Source organism: Heteronotia binoei, chromosome 3 (assembly GCF_032191835.1).
Source record: "Heteronotia binoei isolate CCM8104 ecotype False Entrance Well chromosome 3, APGP_CSIRO_Hbin_v1, whole genome shotgun sequence".
NCBI classification, from domain to species: domain Eukaryota; kingdom Metazoa; phylum Chordata; class Lepidosauria; order Squamata; family Gekkonidae; genus Heteronotia; species Heteronotia binoei.
Genome location: NC_083225.1, coordinates 180,645,294 through 180,662,239, shown reverse-complemented (window position 1 = coordinate 180,662,239; position 16,946 = coordinate 180,645,294). Strand labels below are relative to the sequence as shown.

General features: G+C 45.2%; 1 protein-coding gene across 1 annotated transcript in view; it reads right to left on the bottom strand.

Annotated features, from left to right (window-relative positions):
• Positions 1 to 10,794, bottom strand: part of LOC132569141 (autocrine proliferation repressor protein A-like) — a 51,040-nt gene extending 40,246 nt beyond the window's left edge. Inside the window, exons 1-3 of the mRNA XM_060235325.1 lie at positions 10,542 to 10,794; positions 3,399 to 3,573; positions 2,839 to 2,887 (exon numbers count right to left, since the gene is read on the bottom strand). Coding sequence (XP_060091308.1) covers positions 2,839 to 2,887; positions 3,399 to 3,573; positions 10,542 to 10,728 — 411 coding nt within the window. The 5' untranslated portion in view covers positions 10,729 to 10,794. The remainder of the gene's footprint in view (positions 1 to 2,838; positions 2,888 to 3,398; positions 3,574 to 10,541) is intronic.
• Positions 10,795 to 16,946: the final 6,152 nt, after the last annotated feature.

Here is a 16,946-nt window from a genome sequence, read left to right as displayed (position 1 = left end):
CCGGGCCATCTGGTGGCTAACTGCCCGGAGAAACCTCGAGCCTCCCCCTTACCCCGAAGCCAACAGCGACGGGGACCAAGAAGACAACAACCAAGCCCAAAGAATTGAGTCGAGGGAGCACTGTGACATCGATGGTGCTAGACGAGAATACTATAATTTTGGATGACCTGAGTGAGGAGTTGTGGGGACTCGAGCCGGTGGGAAACGAGAACGACCTGCACTGAGGGGTGCCGGGAGGCAGGTCGTGGATCTAACGGCACCATTACGGGTGAGAATAACTGGATCCCTATTTTTTGTCCCATTGACTTTGCTAAATCGGAAGCTCAAACGCTTCATGCATGCCCGAGCCTTAATTGACTCTGGGTGCACATGAAAAATTATCACCCCAAAGTTGGTGGATGCTCTGGGACTAACCTGAAAGCCCCTGCCCCACTCAATCCAGTTTAAGCAGATGGATGGGTCCATAATGCGAGGGCAGCCTTGCACAGAAGAGGCCCAGGGTGTACTGGTAGGGATAGAGAACCATTGGGACGTTGAAGTCTTTGTAATCACCCCCTCTTCCTCCTTTGACATAGTGCTGGGTCGGATGGTTAGCTAAGCACCAGCTGGACATACAATGGGGGGATCAAACCAAGAGGTGCGCACACCATCATTGGCTGGGGGATTGGGGACCTAATCCACCCCCCAGAATGAAAAGATGTGTGTGTCCGTGGAAGAGGTCCAATCCATTCCCTGCGAGTACAGGGACTTGCGCAGGGTGTTTAGCGAGGAGGAGGCGAATGAGCTCCCCCCGCACCGGAGCACCGACTGCGCCACTGAACTAATCTCTGGCGAGGAGCTGCCCAAAGCCAAACTGTATTCTATGGGGTGGGCAGAAAAAGCGGAGTTAAGAAAATTCATAGATAAGAATTTAAAAAGGGGCTTCATTAGATCCGCCACCGCTCCACACGCCACACCCATCCTGTTCCGGAAAAAGAAGGATGGGAGCCTTAGACTTTGCACTGATTTTCGCGAGATAAACGGGATCTCGATGTCCAATGCCTACCCCATCCCCTTGATCAAAGATTTGTTAAGCACGGTGTCGGAGGGGTCCATTTTCACGAAACTGGACCTGAGGGATGCCGACTTTAGAGTGCGAATCAAAAAAGGGGACGAGTGGAAGACTGCATTTAACACCCTGATGGGACAGTTTGAATACCTAGTAATGCCATTTGGACTGCAAGGGGCCCCGGGAGTGTTCATGAATTTCATAAATGAAGTCTTGAGAGAGTACCTGTACAAGGGCGTGGTGGTGTACCTGGATGACATCATTATCTATTCAAAAGATCTGGCCTCCCACGTACAACTGGTGAGGAAGGTACTCACTACCTTGTATGAATATAAACTGTATGCCAAACTGTCGAAGAGTGAGTTCCACCAGACGGAGTTCGACTACCTGGGGTTTCGTGCCTCCGGGAAGGGACTGGCAATGGACCCCGCCAAAATACAAGCAGTGCTTGATTGGGAACCCCCGAGAACACGTAGACAGGTACAATCTTTCATCGGGTTCGCCAATTTCTACAGGGGGTTCATTCAGGGGTTCACCCAGGTGATGTTGCCCCTAACGGACTTGCTAAAGACTAAAGGGAAGGGACCCAAAGCAAAAAAACCAGGGGCAAAACTAGCTTGGACCCCCACTTGCCAGAAAGCTCAAACGCTTATTTACAGCTCAAACGCTTATTTACAAGTGAACCAGTGTTGGCCCACCCCGATGAGCTTAAGCCCTTCGTGGTCCAATGTGATGCTTCCGACGTAGCCATAGGAGCCATATTAATGCAAAAAGACTCAGAGGGGAGGTTGAGACCATGCGCCTATATCTCTAAAAAATTCTCATAAGAACAGCGCAACTGGTCAGTGTGGGACAAGGAAGCGTTCACTGTAACTTTTGCATTGAAATCATGGCGGTCCTGGCTTGAGGGAGCGAGGGTACCGTTTGAGATCTGGACTGACCACAAGAACCTAGAAGTGCTTACTGGACATAGGAAATTGACCGAAAAACAGATCTGGTGGACCGGGTTCTTTGCAAAGTTTGACTTCACCCTCAAGCATATTCCTGGGTCAAAAAACTTTCTAGCTGATGCACTCTCGAGGCAGCCCCAACACGAGAGTCAAAGAGAGGAGGTGGTGGACTCTATCATTCCTCCTAGCGCCATAGTGGGCACTATAACCACCCGAACAGGGAAAAAGCACAAGGCGCCAGAACCACGGGGGGGGGGGGCAATAAACTGATCGAGGAGGCAGAGCGCAAAGGCGAAGGGAGGCCAGAAGGACTTACGAAAGGGGCCGGAGGGTTTTGGTATTATGATGAGAAACTGTATGTCCCCAAAACTCTGCGTAAGAGTTCCTACAGCACTGCCATTGTAATAAGCTATCAGGCCACTTTGGGTATGTAAAAACCCTACACCTAGTATGCATTCCACTGCTACTCTGTATCAGTTCCAATACTTGGCTCAATAGAAGCATATGGATTATCAATAAACCATACTTTGTTTCAACTCAAGGACTGGTTACTTTGAAATCTGCTTGCTTGACACTCATACACACACACAAATATACACACACATTTATACACACACACATACACACACACATATATACACACACACACATATATATGATTTCATCTGAAATGCATTTGACAGCAAACCGCACCTTCAGGTTTTATTTTGCTTTGAATCAAAAAGTAAGTCCCCTGGATAATGGTGGTAGGAGTGACTGTGAGGAGCATTTCAGGAAATTACCTGTCTGGCCCAGGGGTGAAAGGGAAGCTTCAGCAAAGAGAAGTCCATTAGTACTTACATAGAAGGTGAGTGGTTGGGAAGGAAATGGATTCAGCACAGCTACGATCCTAAAGAGAAACAATAGCTACTTTCATACTGAGAAGAAAATTGTTTCTCATTCAGTCTGTGGACATTAAAAGGAAGGGTGGGACCTTAGCCATAAAAGACAGTTGGGGACAAGACAATTAGATGAAATATGAAGCAGTCTCAGTTGTCCCCTAACCTCATATTATTGTATTACCTCCAGATACTTATTTTTAATTGCAATTATAATAACATAGGGTTACAAAGTTTTGGATCAGACTAAATTTCTCAGCTGTAGTAGATGGGTTAGTCTCTCTTGCTCATGTGGTTGTAGTGAGGTCAAAATGGAGGAGGGCAGAGAGTCTTGTTTGCCTGCCTAAGCTCCTTAGGAGCAAGGCACAAAATAGATTAAGAAATTTATCTTTTAAGGGCATGTGCATCTCTCATGATTCTTAATGCTCAAACTATTAGCATACATCTCTAACCACTACAAAAAGCAGCTGTCCTACGAGAAAATGAGATAACTTCTGCCATTTATTGACATTTTTTACATACGATCTTGATTGCAGCATTGCTATGAGAGCATAAAACTTGTTGAAAGGATGACTTGGAGGTGAAGTTTCATTTCGATCAAGTTGGAGTATAAGGAGACATGAGGTTGTAATTGCCATTTTTATGGGTATAAGAATTGTCAGTTCATGGCTCCAGTATGGTTTGTCCACTTCAGATTCTGGGAAGAGAAACACAAAATTCTGCATTCAGGACTCTCATCATCAGTGTTCCCTCTAAGCTGAGTTAGTGTGAGCTAGCTCACAGTTTTTCAGCCTCCAGCTCACACATTTTTGTCTTACTGCAGGAAAAATGGTTCCAGAGCAAGCTGATTTATGCAGTAGCACACAACTTTAATGCCAGCAGATCACAAAGTGGGTTTTTTGCTCAGAAGTCTCCACAACTTAGAGGGAGTATTGCTCATCATCATCCCTGTTATTATTATTATTGCCTTCATTGTCGTTGTCGTCGTCGTCGTCGTCGTCATCATCATCATCATCATCAAAATCTGTATCATGCCTTTGTCCTGAGACCCAGTTGGGACTCTGGCGGCCCCTCCCCCGAGGCCCCTATGAGCATCTGCCGACCTCCCCATACCCTGGAATCACCCTGCAATCTGGACCCCGGTTGGCTCACCTAAGGCACCCAGGAGATTAGGCAGAAGATGCCGGACAGGGCAGCAACAGCGGCAGGGCCCAGAGAACTGAGGAGCAGCTCACCGCCATGGTAAATGTCCAGAGGGAGGGGCAAGCCCAGCCAAATGTCCGGTGATTATGCCCGAGCCTCACCAGGGGAGGGATCCAGCAGGAAGCAGCGCCCGGATGAGGAACCAACCTCGCAGCTGATGCCACTCATCTGAAGTTGACTCTGGTAGGGCCCGAGGAGGAAGGTGAAGAGGGGCTAGGGAAAGAAGCAAGGGAAGAGGTGGAGATGCCCGATAGCTGGGTGTCCCCATTGATAAAGGGTGCCGGGGCCAGAGCCACAGAGGAAGGAAAGGGAGAGGGTGGAGTATAAGTGGAGAGGGCCAGATGGGGTCGAGGAGGAGAGGCACTTGAGGACTGGGCAGAAAAAAGAGATGGAGAAGCCAGTCCCAGCAGGCATGCGGAGACCATGAGGGTGATGTTCACCTGGTATCCCATGCATTTCTGAGACCCTGGTCAAGCTCCATATGGCCAGGGCAGCAGGGGCAGGGTGATGGCCACTACAGGGAATGGGCAAGAGCATGACAGCCTTTCTACCCAAGGCTGCTTACAAGAAAATGTATAAAATCATGTCATTAAAAATACATATTAAAAGAACACAAATCAGTTATTAAAAGCCGGGTTTGGAAGGAGGGATCACTGAAGGAACTCAGACTAGACAAAGAAGTCTTCTCTCACTGGCATTGACAGAAAGAGGGAAATGAATATCCCTGAGGGAAGAGTTCCACAGGCTTGGTGCAATGGCTGAGAAGTCCTCACTGAAGGTGACCTAATTTTAGAAGGTGAGGCACCTGAATCGTACCTGCAGAAGATAGGATTACTGGTCTGGTAGGTTCATAAGGGAACAACAGTCATAGAATCATAGAATTGGAAGGGATTTCTAGGGTAATCTAGTCAAACCCCCTGCACAATGCAGGAAACTCACAACTACCTCCCCCTAAATTCACAGGCTCTTCATTGCTGTCAGATGGCCACCTAGCCTCTGTTTAAAAATCTCCAAGGAAGGAGAGCTCACCACCTCCTGAAAAAGCCTATTCCACTGAGGAACGATTCTAACGGTCAGGAAGTTCTTCCTAATGTTGATCCGAAAACTCTTTTGATTTAATTTCAGCTCATTGGTTCTGGTCCTACCTTCTGGGGCCACAGAAAACAATTCCACACCATCCTCTATATGACAGCCCTTCAAGTACTTTAAGATGGTGATCATATCACCTCTCAGCCACCTCCTCTCCAGGCTAAACATTCCCAGCTCCTTCAACCTTTCTTCATAGGACTTGGTCTCCAGACTCCTCACCATCTTCGTCACCTTCCTCTAGAGCTTTTCTATACCCTTCTTAAAATGTGGTGCCCAAAACTGAACACAAAACTGACTCCAGGTAAGGCCTTACCAAAGCAGAGTAAAGCGGTACCATCACTTCATGTGATCTGGACACTATACTTCTGTTGATACAGCCCAAAATTGCATTTGTCCTTCATGACTCCTCACCCCATGTAGATTGAGTGGGGCTCAGGCTCAGAGTGAAGATATTATCTACAAACCCAGATAGAAGCCCAGGTTTTCAGAAAAGTGCCACCCTAATGGAGGGGTAGTTGAAACCCCAAAACAGAAGTTTGTTGCCTGCATGTGTGATGGGAAAACCCCACACCTCTACCCAAGCTGCTGACTGATTGTGGACATGACAGATCTGCAGGTAGGCAGGAGATGTTGGCTGGAGGCCATGCAGACAGAAGGCTGAGTGAGTGGGGACAAGTGGTAGGAGAAATGGTTCTCCATGGTCTCAGGCTGAGGTCTTTCATACTGCCTCCTAACCTTATACCTGATCCCTTTTAACTGAAGATGCCAAGGATTGAACCTGGGACCTTCTGCGTGCCAAACAGATGCTCTTCCAGTGAGCCACAGTTCCTCCACTAGGACAGGGAGGGAGATTATGCCTTATTCTGATTCAGATCATTGGTCCATCAAGGTCAGTATTGGGTATTGTCCACCCAGTCTTTCACATCCCCTGCTGCCTGATCCTTTTAACTGGAGATGCTGGGCACTGAACCTGAGACTTTCTGCACTTCAAGCAGACATTCTTTCACTGAACCACGGCCCTCTCCTTGTGTATCTTGGGGAAGGGTCAGTTTCTTAAAAAAAGAATTCCATTGCAGTGTTGGATGAAGTTCACCTCTCCCTCCCTCCCAAATTAGTCTTCTTAGCTGGTAGGCTGGACAAATATTTAAGCCAGGCTGAGGTTTGCAGGTTTTTAGAAAAAATTCCATGGAATCCTAGGTATAGTTTCACAAAGAAAAAAAAATCAGGGGTTTACTTGTGTTTAGGTTATTTTGTGCTCCGGATTGTCCCTTATGCCTCTGATCCTGGTCTCTGACTCTGACCTTTGTATTTGTGCTTTTGGGTTGCCTATCAAACTGGAGAGTCAGTTTGTTGTGGAGAGCCAGTTTGGCGTAGTGGTTAAGTGTGTAGACTCTTATCTAGGAGAACCGGGTTCGATTCCCCACTCCTTCACTTGCACCTGCTGGAATGGCCTTGGGTCAGCCATAGCTCTGGCAGAGGTTGTCCTTGAAAGGCCAGCTGCAGTGAGAGTCCTCTCAGCCCCACCCACCTCACAGGGTGTCTGTTGTGGGTGAAGGAGATTAAGGAGATGGTGAGCCGCTCTGAGATTCTGAGTGGAGGGCAGAATATAAATCCTATGTCTTTAATGCCAAATTTGCAGCTGTGAGTGTTGTCTGTTTTGTGCTTTGCACTTTGACACCTGGAAACTGTATCTGTGTGCCACCTTGGTGGATGCTGGCCAGCAGGATACCTGGTGTGTCTGCCCAAACCCCTCATAGGAGGCAACTCTGGTGGGACCCATGAATTCTGGCATTCCAGAAATAACCCAAAGCCAGAATCAGGGTTTGTAACAGGGACACATGAAATCTAGAATGTGTTCCCAAAATCTGAATTGGAAGTTAATTCAGGTTTTTTTGAGGCACACATGTCATACCGATTCCATCTTTATAGTGTGTAATAACAAATGTACTTGCTACATGAGTAGTTTGTCTCTCTTCCATCTTTTCTTGGCCTGAGATTTACTGTGCCAGTCCTGGGATTCAGGTATACATCAGAACAGGGCTCTTTTTTGTAGCAGGAACTCCTTAGGCATATTAGGCTACACCCTCTGATGTAACCAATCCTCCTGGAGCTTAAAGTAGGCTTTGTACGAAGAGCTCTGTAAGCTCTTGGAGGATTGGCTACATCAGGGTGGTGTGGCCTAATGTGCAAAGGACTTCCTGCTAAAAGAAAAAGCACTGCATCAGAAGGAATGATTTCTGTTTTGCTCCAGTACATGTTCAGCCTGCACAAAAGTGGAAGGCATGCAGGTGCTGGAAAATTTCCATGTGAACTGCTTCAGATAGCACTGTGATAGACAGGTGGCTGTCCTGCCCTGAAGGGAGAATGCAGCCACTCAGGTGAGCCAATGGGAGTGCTGCTCCACCATCCAATCACTTTTCAGGGTGGGGATGGAATGCTGGAAGGAAGCACAGCAGGAGTTAATTCAGGTCTGCCTCAAAGAGAGGGCAGAAAGAGTTAAGTTCTGCCTCAAGAAGAGAGCAGTGAGAACTCAAGTGTGGCTCAAGAAAAGAGCAGACAGAGGGAAGGGTAACTCTGTTTGGCAGTGTGGCAGAGAGGTTTAGCTCTATCTCTGTGTGAGAGAGAATACAGTACCCAATTATTGGGCCTGTCTCTAGTAAACAGCAGACATTGTACTATTTAGACTGACTCTTGGGAAAGTGCAGAAGTCTGGTATGGGTGGAATCCTCTGTGTGCAAGAAAAGATCCAACATTGTGGCTAGTCCGTAAAAGCCTGTTTGTGCCTGAAAGCAATAAAGAGTTCTCAGACTTACTGGAGAATCAGTATGGTCTAGTTTTGAAGAGCAGAGGACTCTAATCTGGAGAACTGGATTTGAGTCCCCACTCCTCCACAAAGGACTGGACCTAGACTGTTTGGCACCCTAGGCTAACTACTCCCATTCCCACACTGATAACCAGTTGTATCCTTTGGTCCCATAGGATAGAATGGAGTCCATAGGGTAGACGTTCATAGAATGGAGTCCATTCTATCCTATGGGCCCAAAGGAAAGCATGGAGAGATTGGGCTGCTGCTGTGGCTCGACTTCAAAGAAAGGGTTGCAATGGCAGCTTGTGCCTCCTGAAGACTCTGAGAGGTATGGGGGTGGGGGAGAAGAGAGATCCTTTTCCTGCTTTTGCATCCCAGGATGCAAAAGCAGTAAGAAAACCCTACCGGTCCTCATGGTGCCAGGGAGGCAGTGGGGCCCTTGGATGACCATGGGGTAAAAGGATTACTGAAGGAGGATAGGGAAATGGCTGAGAAGCTAAATGAATTTTTTGCATCCGTCTTCACTGTGGAAGATGAGAACATTTTGCCCGCCCCAGAACCACTAATTTTGGAAGGGGTGTTGAAAGACCTGAGTCAGATTGAGGTGACAAAAGAGGAGGTCCTACAACTGATAGACAAATTAAAAACTAATAAGTCACCGGATCCGGATGGCATACATCCGAGAGTTCTGAAAGAACTCAAAGTTGAACTTGTGGATCTTCTAACAAAAATCTGTAATCTTTCATTGAAATCTGCCTCTGTTCCTGAGGACTGGAAGGTAGCAAATGTCACCCCCATCTTTAAAAAGGGTTCCAGAGGAGATCCGGGAAATTACAGGCCAGTCAGTCTGACTTCAATATCGGGAAAGTTGGTAGAAACCATTATCAAGGACAGAATGAGTAGGCACATTGACGAACACGGGTTATTGAGGAAGACTCAGCATGGGTTCTGCAAGGGAAGATCTTGCCTCACTAACCTGTTACATTTCTTTGAGGGGGTGAACAAACATGTGGACAAAGGAGACCCGATAGATGTTGTTTACCTTGACTTCCAGAAAGCTTTTGATAAAGTTCCTCATCAAAGGCTCCTTAGAAAGCTTGAGAGTCATGGAGTAAAAGGACAGGTCCTCTTGTGGATCAAAAACTGGCTGAGTAATAGGAAGCAGAGAGTGAGTATAAATGGGCAGTCTTCGCAGTGGAGGACGGTAAGCAGTGGGGTGCCGCAGGGCTCGGTACTGGGTCCCATGCTCTTTAACTTGTTCATAAGTGATTTAGAGTTGGGAGTGAGCAGTGAAGCGGCCAAGTTTGTGGATGACACTAAATTGTTCAGGGTGGTGAGAACCAGAGAGGATTGTGAGGAACTCCAAAGGGATCTGTTGAGGCTGGGTGAGTGGGCGTCAACGTGGCAGATGCGGTTCAATGTGGCCAAGTGCAAAGTAATGCACATTGGGGCCAAGAATCCCAGCTACAAATACAAGTTGATGGGGTGTGAACTGGCAGAGACTGACCAAGAGAGAGATCTTGGGGTCGTGGTAGATAACTCACTGAAAATGTCAAGACAGTGTGCGTTTGCAATAAAAAAGGCCAATGCCATGCTGGGAATTATTAGGAAGGGAATTGAAAACAAATCAGCCAGTATCATAATGCCCCAGTATAAATCGATGGTGCGGTCTCATTTGGAGTACTGTGTGCAGTTCTGGTCGCCGCACCTCAAAAAGGATATTATAGCATTGGAGAAAGTCCAGAGAAGGGCAACTAGAATGATTATAGGGCTGGAGCACTTTCCCTATGAAGAAAGGTTGAAACGCTTGGGACTCTTTAGCTTGGAGAAACGTCGACTGCGGGGTGACATGATAGAGGTTTACAAGATAATGCATGGGATGGAGAAAGTAGAGAAAGAAGTACTTTTCTCCCTTTCTCACAATACAAGAACTTGTGGGCATGTGGAATTCACTGCCACAGGAGGTGGTGGCGGCCACAAGTATAGCCACCTTCAAGAGGGGTTTAGATAAAAATATGGAGCACAGGTCCATCAGTGGGTATTAGCCACAGTGTGTGTGTATATATAAATTTTTTTGCCACTGTGTGACACAGAGTGTTGGACTGGATGGGCCGTTGGCCTGATCCAACATGGCTTCTCTTATGTTCTTATGTTCCATGATTCAATTCTATGCCCTTGGACCAGTGGCACCCTAGGTGATTGCCTAATTCACCTAGTGAGCGATCCGGCTCTGCCTCCACATGAGACCTGCTGATGACCTTGGGTCAGTTACAGTCCTCTCAGAACTCCTTCAACCCCTTTTGCATCACAGGGCTACTGTTGTGTGGAGAGGAAGGGAAAGTGATTGTAAGCTTTTAAAGATAACAGTAGGATATAGAGAAGTCCACTTTTCTTCTTGTTCTGCAGCTTATACTAATCTCTTCCCTTTCATCTAAGCCAGTGGCCTCTGGAAGGTGTCTTAATGGACAACTTCTAATCCAAAGGAAATCACTATTACAATGCCTTTCATAGATATAGTGCTCCTCTCCTACTCCAACAGCTGTTTCATACTTTGAATTGGTACTCACCATCCAGCCACTTCTGGGAGGTCATATTGATGGTATCAAAGTAATGGAAGGGCTGCAGCTTTGACGTCAGGAGGGTATATTCATAGTGAGGGTCAGGAAGGTTCACAAATTCATCCAGAGCCTTCTGGTCCATCAGCCAAACAGGAGGCAAGCAGGAAGCAGAGAGGAAAAGGACCAAAGAATGCATCTCGTAGCACGTTGTTGGACCCTTTGCCTGCTCGTTGCTTGGTAGTGTGTCCTGCCAGAGGTGAGAGATTTTTCTGCCTCTTGATACTGACACAGATAAAGCATCCACCATTCCCTCTAAAGTGCTGCTGGAGTAGCTTTCCAAAGGATGACACACTGAAGACTCCCTGTGCTTTTGAACACCTATCCAGTTGCCTTGGGGCTGAATCACAGGCACATGTGGTGACAAAACAACCATTCATTTAGTGCAGGGGTGGCCAACGGTAGCTCTTCAGATGTTTTTTTGCCTACAACTCCCATCAGCCCCAGCCATTGACCGTGCTTCTTGCCTCTGGGTAAGGTCCTGACTTTTAGGAAAGCTTAAAGTCATTGTGGTGTTGTTAGAGTGCTGGGAAGCTTGTGTTCAGATCATCACAGGATCTGGGAGACTCAAGTTGATATCACCGCTCTTCCATGAAAGCTTGCTGGGTGACCATGGTCCAATGACTTTCCTGCAGGCTAAGCTGCCTTACAGGCTTGCTTTGAAGATAAAATAGAAGAAGGTATGCGAGTGGTGTAGTGGTCATGCTGACTGGGGCTAATGGGAGTTGGAGGCAAAAAAAATCTGGAGAGCTACCATTGGCCACCCCTTGTGTAGTGGTTAAGTGCGTGGACTCTTATCTGGGAGAACCAGGCTTGCAGCTGCTGGAATGGCCTTGGGACAGCCATAGCTCTAGCAGAGGCTGTCCATGAAAGGTCAGCTGCTCTGAGAGCTCTCTCACCCTCAGCTACCTCACAGGGTGTCTGTTGTGGGGGAAGAAGATAAAAGAGATTGTAAACTGCTTTGAGACTCTGATTCAGAGAGAAAGGTGAGGTATAAATCTTTGGTCTTCTTCCCTGAGCTGCTTCCCTCAGCGCTGTGTCACTGCCTTGAGTTCTGTGTACTCAGGGGAGGGCAGTCTATAAATTTGAATTATAAATAAATTGTATAAATTGGAAGAAAAAGGAGGTACTTCTTCACCCAAAGGGTGACTAACACGTGGAATTCACTGCCCCAGGAGGTGGTAGCAGCTACAAGCATAGCCAGCTTCAAGAGGGGATTGGATAAAAATATGGAGCAGAGGTCCATCAGTGGCTATTAGCCACACTCTGTGTGTGTGTGTGTGTGTATATATATATATATATATATATATATAGGCCACTGTGTGACACAGAGTGTTGGACTGGATGGGCCATTGGCCTAATCCAACATGGCTTCTCTTATGTTCTTAAAAGGGGGAGTAAAAGTAATTAATAAGTGTCTTCGATAAACTCCCCTGCTATATGTCTTAAGAACATAAGCGAAGCCATGTTGGATCAGGCCAATGGCCCATCGAGTCCAACACTGTGTCACACAGTGGCCAAAAAAAACCCCCAAGTGCCATCAGGAGGTTCGCAAGTGAATCTAGAAGCCCACTTACTTTCCTTGGGCACCAGGACAAACCATTTTTATCATTTTCACTAGTTTTTCCAATCCGCTACTAGCCTGAAGACTATTTTATAGATATCATTGTAGGCTGCAGAATGGTTTTTAAAACTGTTGCTATGCTTGTACCTTATGTTTCTGGCTTGTTTATTTTCAGGTCGGTAATTCTTATGATTCTACTGCTTTGTTTTTACTTTTGATCAGCATTGACAAGGTGTCTGGAGAGGCATTATATCAATTATTCAAACGAATAAAAAGTGGAACTCGGAGATTATCCTTGGCATTCAGCCACCAGTCAAGGAAAAATCATTTCCCATTCCTCATAAGGATGGAGACAGGCCTCAAACATCAGTAGAGGTGTCCCTTTGCAATATCATCTGACTGTGCTGACATATGCTGTGAAAGTTGACTTAGACCAGGGTATACACTGCAGCCAACGGATTCTTGTGGCCATGGTGCATTTCCTTCAAAGCTAGCAGCCTACATACAAATGGTCCATGTACATACATACAGTGGCCCAGAGTGTTGGAAATTTTTTGTATTTCTCACAGGGATTCTCATCCAAAATACTAGTCATGACATTACACTGACTCTATGATTGTCATCTCCATTCTATCTAGGCACTGCACTTAAACCATAAAACACAGGACTTTTTTTTGTAGCAAAAACTCCTTTACATATTAGGCTACACACCCCAATGTAGCCAGTCCTCCAAGAGCTTACAATAGGCCCTGTACTAAGAGACCTGCAAGCTCTTGGAGGATTGGCTACATAAGAAGGGTGTGACCTGATATGCAAAGGAGCTCCTGCTACAAAAACACATGTTGAGTGTGTTTCAAATATTTCTTACATTGTCTGAGGTGGTAAATGAAAGCAAAATGGGAAACCCAAAGCACATCTGCTGTAATGCATACCTCTTTTACTCCTACAATCCTGGGTGCAGAATACAATCCCAATCATATGAAGGATTTCTACACATACATATGTTCACACTGTAGATGTTCAGCTCATGTGTGGCTATCAGGGAGCAGGGCCAGTGGGCATGATGCCACTTTCCTTTGTGGGTGTTCAGTGAATGTGCATCTGAAGAGGGGGAGATGTTGAGTTGACCCTTTGTGTCCATCATCACAGTCCTGAAGTGTCAAAGAAGAGCATCCGGAAAGGATTCTCACACTTGAATTGTTCCTTCTCCTAGTAACTGATATTTATGGTCACATAAGAACATAAGAGAAGCCACGTTGGATGAGGCCAATGGCCCATCCAGTCCAACACTGTGTCACACAGTGGCCAAAAAACCCAAGTGCCATCAGGAGGTCCACCAGTGGGGCCAGGACACTAGAAGCCCTCCCACTGTGCCCCACCCCCAGGCACCAAGAATACAGAACATCACTCACCCAGACAGAGCGTTCCAACGATAAGCTGTGGCTAATAGCCGCTGATGGACCTCTGCTCCATATGCTTATCCAATCCCCTCTTGAAGCTGTCTTTGCCACCACCTCCTGTGGCAGTGAATTCCATGTGTTAATCACCCTTATAATTGCAAACAGATAATACTGCAAATGGATTAAGTGAAACCAGCCTTCAAAGCTGAAGCATAGATATCATATTCACCTGTATGTGGTGAACTCCACCATCCCCATCACACCTGAAATAACACATCTGCACAGAGAACCATTAAGCCAGCTTTCAAAATCAGAAATTTTAGAGTGGTCCAGAAATATTACAAAAAAACACATCAATGTAATGGCTATCAAGCCAAATATTTTTATGGAAGGGTTTTACCGATGGAACGTAAATAAATGTAGTCTCAAAATAACCCATAAATAAACTGACTATACTGGGTGCCACAGGGCTACCCACAGCTGCTCCAAATCGAATGTAGCTGCATCAGGGGTACGTGGCCTAATAGGCAAAGGAGCTCCTGCTACAAGAAAAAGCCCTGCATTCAGATCAGGTGAATTGAGCCTATGCATGTATGCATAAGTCCCCTTGTAAATGCCATGTGAAAGGGCAGGGAAAGTCAAATGGATTTTGGGCAGAACCACCATGATAGGTCCTGCTGCCTGCCAGCATACCTATCTCCATACATGTTATGTTGCATATTTAGGACTTGTGTCACTCCCCACCATTGAAATAAGGAAGCAGAACGCAAACATGACCTCTGATCCTACATGGTATGCCCCAAAGGGGAAATGTCACCCTACAAAGTCTTCTCGGGTGCTTATCATCATCATCATTATCATCATCATTTATTGGTGCTCACAGAGCAATTGATCATATAAAAGATACAAAATCAATCCAAAATACATTTAAATCATAAAATTCGCTATCTATAAAAGATTGAAATTAAACATGAATTTTAAGTTTTCATAATTATTAATTCTTTTCCCAGCTTGAATTGTTTTGCTAATATAATATGCCTATTTTGTGTTATAAAATGTCTTAAAATTTTCCTTGGAGCTCTTAAAACCAAGGAAACTCAAAAGAAATTTTACTACTGGGATTGTAATGGCTGAGTAATTACTTTAGATTCAAAAAGCTTAAGAGTTGAGGAGATATGTTGTCCACCTCTGGGGAAAAAAAGTGCAAGATTCCTTTGGTTGTTCTTTGAGCTTTCTCATTCATAAGGGCTAAATGATTTTTCCACATCAGATTAGATTGAAATTTCAAATTTACGTAATTATAGCTAGTTAACTATTGCAATTTCTTCCCATTCAGTTTCCAAACATGCATGGTGGGTTGGGATTTTTTTTGTAAAAACTACAATCTTAGATTTATTGTAATTAATAGTTAGACCTTTGTTTCTACAATGGTTTCCAGATGCTATCAGTAAACGTCATAATTCCACTGGAGACAGGGCTAACAGTAAGGTGTCATCAGCATACATAAGTGTAGAGATGGGAAGATTTGCCAGCATAGATGCATGCGAGTTAGGGAGCCTAAGTTTTCCTGAGAGACCGTTTATAAAAAGATTAAATGGAGGATGCCAAGACACAACCCTGCCCGACTTCCCTATGAAATTTAAAGGAATCTGACAAGAGTCCTTGATTGTTAACTCGGACTCGCGCTTCAGGTGAGTCATATAGTGATTGAATCAACCAGAGTAGGTGAGTGTCTATACCATAGTTAGTAAGTTTTCGCCACAATGTATTTTTTGGAACAGTATCAAATGCTGTCTTTAAGTCCATAAAGGCTACGTAAATTGAACCACTGGGAAAAGAAATGTTTTTTTTTAATAAGACGAGACAAGACAAAACAGTGGTCCAGGGTAGAATAACCTGACGAGAAGCCTGCTTGCTCAAGGACCAACATAGAATCGTCTGTCACCCAGTTGGTCAACTTGTCTAACAAACAGGATGCATGCAGCTTGCCCACTGCTGAGAGAAGACTAATCGGATGATAGTTACTCAGATTTAGTCAATCCCCTTTTTTGTAGATCGGAACTATAAGGGCCTGCTTCCAACCTCCTGGAATTTTGCCTGACTCATTTACCATAGTGAAAACTTCTGCTAATATGGGGGCCCACCAGCTGACCCTGTTATGGAAAAAATCCAAAGGTAGAAAGTCAGGACCGGGGGCCTTCCCTGGTTTCATTTTATTTATCAAATTTTCTATTTTCCAGATGGTAACTTTAGGCCAGGAGGGTAATACTTGGACATTAATTTGAGGAAAATCCATTATTGGTGTACATGCATATAAAGCTCAAAGAAGTTTTGGACCCAGTTTTGTGAATCAATAGTTTTCCCCACTATGGGTTGATAGTTTGTTTTAGAAATCAGATACCAAAATTTCTTTCTGATCTTTCTCCTAGAGGCATTGATAAGAAGATCACTGTTTTTGTATATACTGCTGTTTTTTTTGTCTTTATTAAATTCCTATATTCCCTTTTGAGTTGAAGTAGGGATCCTAAGAGCTCGTAGTTCTCAGAAGACCTAAAACTCCTACCTGAGCGTTGAATAGCCTTCTGCAGCTATTGACAATTTTTCATCGTAGCACAAGTGCTTTCCCTTATGTTGGAAGGGGCACATAGGTACTTCAACAAGGCTGCTTATGCTACCTCTCTCCTCTCTCTACCTTTACATTAACTCCATGGTGCAGATTCTATCCAACCTCGATTTCCATTCAGCAGATATGGCAAATAGACCTATTGCCACAACTTTATATGCAGATGACACTTGTCACAATCTGCAGTAAGCCTGAGACGAGCCCTTGAGGCACTTACAGTTTATTGTAATGAGGAACGTCTAATAATTAGCTTCTCAAAAATGAGGATACTTACCTTCTCTGTCTGTGTTTGAATCCAGACTGGCAGCTGCTGATTCCTTACCGGTCAACCTCTGCTCAGAAATGAGTTTGTAAACAGAAAAGGTGTCATGTTCCCTTGGGAAACGTATCAGGCTATAATAGGAAATCCAGCTGGACAACAAACTTCTCTAAAAACTGTTTAATCACAAAATGTATCAGGATGTAATAGAATGTCTTGCCAAATCATTATTTGGCTAGACATTCTATTACAGCCTGATATATTTTAAGATGGACTTCCCTGAAATCTGTTTCACTGTAAATTGACGCAATGCACATAACAAAAGGTGCTTGTGTTTGTGTGTTGGAACTAGACTTTTTGAGGAAAAACAGAGCTGAATAGCTTGAGAAGCCTGTGGAGGAGTCCCGTTTGCCCCTTTTCATGAGCTCCTCAGATCCATCTTGGGAATGAGGAGTCTGAAGAAGGGGTAAACAGGCCTCCCCAGTGGCTGCTTCCCCTGGGGGGAAAGGGT